General features: G+C 46.2%; 1 protein-coding gene across 2 annotated transcripts in view; it reads right to left on the reverse strand.

Annotated features, from left to right (window-relative positions):
• The window catches only part of LOC140463803 (ras-related protein Rab-37-like), a 139,349-nt gene extending 132,612 nt beyond the window's left edge, over positions 1-6,737 (reverse strand). The window contains exon 1 of one of the 2 annotated variants that reach the window (XM_072558136.1): positions 6,270-6,737. In XM_072558136.1, coding sequence (XP_072414237.1) covers positions 6,270-6,389 — 120 coding nt within the window. In that variant the 5' untranslated portion in view covers positions 6,390-6,737. The remainder of the gene's footprint in view (positions 1-6,269) is intronic. The other variant, XM_072558135.1, reaches the window with a different exon arrangement.
• Between the last annotated feature and the right edge of the window lie 240 nt (positions 6,738-6,977).

Genomic DNA, 6,977 nt, shown 5'->3' on the forward strand with positions numbered 1-6,977 from the left:
GGTCTATTTCTTCAGCCATTGTGGACTGGGTAACGTGGACAGAACCAGACCATTGTTAGGGAGGAAAATCAAGAAATGGTGATATATTTTGAAGTTAGGACGTTAAGTGGCCTGGAGGAGAGCTTGCAGCTGATGGTGTTCCCGTGTAACCCTTGCCCTTGTCCTTCAAGATGGAAGTGGAAGGATTTGGAAAGTGTTGTCCATCTGGTGAGTTATTGCAGTGCATCTCGTAGAAGGTACTTACTGCTCCCACTGATAGTGAAGGTGGTCGACAAGGTGCTAATCAAGTGGGCTGATTGTTTAGATGGTGCCATCTTTCTTGGTGCCATTGGAGCTGCACTTATTCAAACCAATGAGCAGTTTTCCATCAACCCCTGAGTACTACCCCATAGATGTGGTCAGGCTTGCGTTGGTCAGGAAGTGAATTACTCACTACAGGATTCCCAAACTCTGATCTGCTCTTGTCGCCAATGTATTTTTATGGCTGGCCAAGTTCAGTTTCTTGGCAATGATCTAGAAACATCCCAGGATGTTGATCATGGGGTATTGAGAAATTGTATGCCATTGAGTGATGGTTAAATTCTCCCTTGTTGAAAATGGACATTGCACTTGCATGGAGTGGATATTACTTGCCACTCGTCAGTCCAAACCTGAATATTGCTGCATTTGGAGATGGACTATTTCAGTATCTGAGTAGATTAGATTAGATTAGATTACTTACAGTGTGGAAACAGGCCCTTCGGCCCAACAAGTCCACACCGACCCACCGAAGCGCAACCCACCCATACCCCTACATTTACTCCTTACCTAACACTACGGGCAATTCACCTGACCTGCACATCTTTGGACTGTGGGAGGAAACCGGAGCACCCGGAGGAAATCCACGCAGACACAGGGAGAACGTGCAAACTCCACACAGTCAGTCGCCTGAGGCAGGAATTGAACCCGAGTCTCTGGCGCTGTGAGGCAGCATTGCTAACCACTGTGCCACCGTGCCGCCCACCAAATCGAGTAATCGAGAATGGAGCTAAACATTGTGGTGAACATCCCCACTTCTGACCTGATTATGGAGGGAAAGGTTATTGATGAAGCAGCTGAAGATGGTTGGGTCTAGGTTACTCCTCTGAGGAGCTCCTGCACTGATGTCCTGGAGCTGAGATGATTGATCTCTAACAGCCATAACTATCTTCCTTTCTGCTAAGTGTGGCTCCAAACAGCAGACAGCTTTCCCACCGATTCCTACTGATTTCAGTTTTGCTAAGGCTCCTTGGTGCCATATTCAGTCAAATGTGGCCTTGATATCATTGGCAGTCACTCTCATCTCACTTCTAGAGTTCAGTTCTTTTGCTCATGTTCAGACCAAGGTTATAATAATCTGGAATTATTTAGAATAGTGAAGCCCAAACTGAGCACCTGTAAAATGTGAACTGGTTCTTGCTGAGTAAGTGCTGCTTTCTAGCATTGCTGACAACAACTTACTGGGTTACGTTTAGAATGATAGGGTGGTAATGATCAGATTGGATTTGTCCCATTGTTTGATGGCAGAATCTTTATCTTTCATTTCTTTGTAGACTTCGGAGTTTGCACGTTCTCCCCGTGTCTGCGTGGGTTTCCCCCCGGTGCTCCGGTTTCCTCCCACAGTCCAAAGATGTGCAGGTCAGGTGAATTGGCCATGCTAAATTGCCCATAGTGCTAGGCGCATTAGTCAGAGGGAAATGGGTCTGGGTGGGTTGCTGTTCAGAGGGTCGGTGTGGACTGGTTGGGCCGAAGGGCCTGTTTCCACACTGTAGGGAATCTAATCTAATATCATTTAAGACAAGCTCCAGGAACCTTCCACAGTGTTGGATGGATACCAGTTGTAATTATATTGGAACAGTTTGGCTACAGAGTTATCTAGTTCTGGAACACAAGTCTTCAGTCCTATTGCCAGAATGCTGTAAGGGCTCATAGCCTTTGCAGTGCCCAATGCAGACTAGCACCTGTGATGTTGAGGTTCATAGGGAAAGGCAGAAATGACTAACCCATGAGGTAATTCTGGTTGAAGATGGGTGCAAATGCTTCAGCTTTATCTGTTACACTGGCTGGCTGGGCTCCCCCATCATTGAAAATAAAGATATTTGTGGAGCCTCCTCATCTTGTTAGTTGTTTACTTGCATATCACAATTCACGGCTGGATATGGCAAGACTGCAGAGCTTAGATCTAACCTGTTGGTTGTGCAATCATTTAGTTTGGTCTAGAGCATGGTGCTTCTGTTGTTCTGCTTTGTAGCTTCACCAGGTGGACATCTCACGTTCAGGAATATGTAGCATTGCTACTGGCATGTTCTCCTTCAGTCTTTGTTAAACCAGAGATGAACGACTGGGCTAATGACAATGTTAGAGTGGCCTCACAGTGCCTCATGGATATCAGGTTTTAGAATCATAGAATCCCAACAGTGTGGAAACAGGCTATTTGGCCCAACAGGTCCACACCAAACAGACCTATGCCCTATACCCCTACATTTCCCTTGGCTAACCCATCTAGCCCGCACATCCCTGAACCACTATGGGGGATTTGGCATGGCCAATCTGCCTAACCTGCACATCTTTGGACTGTGGGAGGAAACCAGAGCACTCGGTGAAAACTCACACAGAGACAGGGAGAATGTGAAAACTCCACACAGACAGTAGCCCAAGGATGGAATCGAACCAGAGTCCCTGGCACTGTGAGGCAACAGTGCTAGCCACTGAGCCAGTATGCCTCCCAACATCAGGCAAGACGCTTTGGTTCATCCCAGAGTTGTTTGTTCTAAATCTAATGAAGAATAGCGCCTCCATGAATAAGTAATACCAATGGGTGTATCCAAAGTCCTTGACACACATTCTTCATTTTTCAATAACTATTTGACTCCATGCCCCTGGAGCAGCTCCACTACTCCTCATTGCTAACCACGGGTACTCCTATTACTGACTGGTCAGCCTCTTGTCTAGCTCCAGCCACCACCTTTAGACCCCAGGTTAGCTCTCTGGTTTCTCTGGTACCCATGCTGCAAAGTATCAAGCTCTGATTTTGGGCTGGCACATTCCCATTCCAATACCATAATATCAAATTCTTGGATTTTATCCAGCTGTGGCAATAGACAGGTTGAGGTTAGTCAGACGAACAATCCCATTCTACCATACAATCAGATCATGTCCAAGCTGTACCTGAACCCAGTAAATCCATGTCTGTCTTGATACTTTCAATTGACCCTTCAGCAACTACAGGCAGTGGGGTGTGAGATTCCCATGATTATTTGCTTGGAGAGCTTCCCAATTTTGCTCCTGAATGGCTGAGATCTAGTTTTATGGAACAGTGTAGAGAGATCTTTACTCTGTATCTAACCCTGCGCTTTCCCTGTCCTGGAAGTGTTTTGATTTGGAGATGCCGGTGTTGGACTAGGGTGTACGAAGTTAAAAATCACACAACACCAGTTTATAGTCCAACAGGTTTCATTGTAAGCACTAGCTTTCGGAGTGCCGTTCCTTCACAGGTGGTTGTATCAAGTGGTTCATCAGGTCACAACCATCTGATGAAGGAGCAGCACTCCGAAAGCTAGTGCTTCCAATGAAACCTGTTGGACTATAACCTGGTGTTGTGTGATTTTTAACTGGAAGTGTTTGATGGGGTCGGTGTAGAGACAGCTTTAATTTTGGTTTAAAAAAAAAGAGTAGGGTGAGCTTTACACAGTATCTAACCTGTGCCATTGATTCTTTTCAAACTGACAGCATATAAAACCACACATTCTTCACCATAATAAATACAATCAAAGAGGAGACAATTCCCTAGCTCAGAAACAACACAACAGTAACCAACTGTTTGTCTGATATCTTTTATGTTGCCTTGATAGTTTTGTCAACTAGCAGAGTGGATGCAACTGGAGAACACCAAAGTAAGATATTTGGCAAAGAAAAGGAAGGGTGAGATGAGAGTAGGTTTGTTCAGTGAGTTGTGGTGATCTGGAGCACACTGTTTGAAAGGATGGAAGCAGCAAGTTCATATCAGGATTTTAAATTGGGATTTGGAAAAAAAATTGAAATAGATGGTGAAAGGTAATTTGGATAAATTAAATGGTGCTTTCAAAGAGTTAGCTCAGGCATGATGGGATGAGTCATAGAGTCACGGAGATGTACAACATGGAAACAGACCCTTCGGTCCAACCCGTTCATGCCGACCAGATATTCCAACACAATCTAGTCCCACCTGCCAGCACCCGGCCCATATCTCTCCAAACCCTTCCTATTCATATACCCATCCATGTGCGTTTTAAATGTTGCAATTGTACCAGCCTCCACCATTTCCTCTAGCAGCTCATTCCATACACGTACCACCCACTGTGTGAAAACGTTGTCCCTTAGGTCTCTTTTATATCTTTCCCCTCTCACGCTAAACCTATGCCCTCTAGTTCTGGACTCTCTGACCCCAGGGAAAAGACTTTGTCTATTTATCCTCTCCATGCCCCTCATGATTTTGTAAACCTCTATAAGGTCACCCCTCAATCTCTGACACTCCAGGGAAAACAGCCCCAGCCTGTTCAGCCTCTCGCTATAGCTCAAATCCTCCAACCCTGGCAACGTCCTTGTAAATCTTTTCTGAACCCTTTCAAGTTTCACAACATCTTTCCGATAGGAAGGAGACCAGGATTGCACACAATATTCCAACAGTGGCCTAACCAATGTCCTGTACAGCCGCAATATGACCTCCCAACTCCTGTACTCAATACTCTGACCAATAAAAGAAAGCATACCAAACGCCTTCTTCACTATCCTATCCACCTGAGACTCCACTTTCAAGGAGCTACGAACCTGCACTCCAAGGTCTCTTTGCTCAGCAACACTCCCTAGGACCTTACCATTAAGTGAGTCTTGCTAAGATTTGCTTTCCCAAAATGCAGCACCTTGCTTTAATATGAATTAAACTCCACTTGCCACTTCTCAGCCCATTGGCCCATCTGATCAAGATCCTGTTGTAATCAGAGGTAACTTTCTTCGTTGTCCACTACACCTCCAATTTTGGTGTCATCTGCAAACTTACTAACTGTACCTCTTATGCTTACATCCAAATCATTTATGTAAATGGAAAAAAGTAGAGGGCCCAGCACCGATCCTTGTGGCACTCCACTGGTCACAGGCCTCCAGTCTGAAAAACAACCCTCCACCACCACCCTCTGTCTTCTACCTTTGAGCCAGTTCTGTATCCAAATGGCTAGTTCTCCCTGTATTCCCTGAGATCTGACCTCGCTAACCAGTCTCCCATGGGGAACCTTGTTGAATGTCTAACTGAAGTCCATAAGAATTTTATGATTTTAGGATTCCTCTGCTGAAGGAACTAGGCCTAATTGTGCCAATGCCATCTCCCCTGAAGTAGCCAGATCTCATCTCATTCAAACAGGGGACCACCACTTCCCAACTTGCAGAAGTAAGAAATGCCTTTGGGTTTGTTGGAACTGTTGGGAAAGTCAAACTCCAATGTCTGTCTGTCCTCCATGTGCTTAAACTGTACAAAACCAAACTACTTTAGTGACTATATATGTATTTTTTGTGAATAAAGTACATTTTTGAAATAAAAACATCCTGGTCTCACCGATATCTTCTCCCTAACCAAAAAGCACATTTCACCCACCCTGCTCCCTCTCTCACCCCTGAGGCCAGTTGACAGAGCTCAACTCAATAATGATTAGGAATCAAAACCTAGTAACAGTCAGAATGGGAGAACTGATCAAGCATTTGTATATAAATGAAAGCCAATCCCTATCAAAGACATCTCACAAACACAAGCCAAAGTTACTGAGCGATCAGTAAAGACAGCAGTAGGACTAATTGGATTAGCTATATTTTTCAAGGAGGCAGAACCAAAAGGGGGGGGGGGGGGGGCTGAATGGCCTCCTGCCAGCTTGCAAGATTACAAGTTTGAAAAGAAAACTTAGCAGGAATGAAAAAAAACTGTTCCAGAAATGATATTTTTTGAAACTCCCTGTTGGATTGAACGATCCCAAGACAACAGATGTGCAGACACCTGGTCTGCTCGCTCAGCATCAGGAGGTAAATACTCATCGCCAAGCTCCCAGCCCCCTTTCTCCCCGGCGTTTCCTTCCCTGTTTTGCTGATGTGACAGTCACATCATTGACTGAAGAGCTGAATCATTGTTTGCTGAACATTTGCAGCTCCAAAGCGCCCAGTTTGCTGGATCTTTTGCTGTTCTATATTTCTATCTCTAAGTGAGATCTAGCAGTGAATAAAGAGCTACAAACCTTGTAGGTCAGGTCGTGGACATCACTGAAGGATCTGGATCGGCGAAGGGGGGATTTCGGGGCTCCGGTGGGCAGCTCGCTGCTCGCCTGTCTCACATGAGAACTCTTTTTGCGAGGCATGGCAGGTCCAGAGACAGAGAGAAGGAAGAATGAGAAACACTGGAGGCGAAAGCTGTGTCAGAGCGGCGGAAGGGGGGAGAGCTCCCGGGCAGTGAGCAGCTCAGTCGGTCAGTAGGAGCTGGGACAGTGGGCTCCGGCCAGAGGCAGTGCCATTGTCCACTGCCCAGAGGCCAGTTTAGACAGGCTGCACCTTCAGTGCCTGAGCCCCCCTCTCTCTCGCTCTCAGCTACAGGTGATCATCGAGAGGGAGGGACCAGGAGGCTGTCAGCAGCAGACAAGCACAGACTCACTTTCAGTTTAACTCTCTCAGGGGCAGGGAGCTCCAAAACACAGCACGAACCAACTCTGCAACTTGCTGTCCTCGCTCTCAATCTGACAGCCTTCCCCCTACTTTCACTGGAACTACCTCCTTCCCTGACTCCTCCCCACTCTCTTTCTCCCCATACCTATCGCCTTCCTCTTCCACTCCACCTTATCTCCTTCTTTCCCGCTCCTCCCTCCTATTTCCCCTTCATTCCCTCTTAGTTTCTCCTTGCTGGCTCCTCCTCTGCTTCCTCGCCTGTAACCCTACATAACTTGCAGTGTTTA

Source organism: Chiloscyllium punctatum, chromosome 39 (assembly GCF_047496795.1).
Source record: "Chiloscyllium punctatum isolate Juve2018m chromosome 39, sChiPun1.3, whole genome shotgun sequence".
Lineage (NCBI taxonomy): Eukaryota > Metazoa > Chordata > Chondrichthyes > Orectolobiformes > Hemiscylliidae > Chiloscyllium > Chiloscyllium punctatum.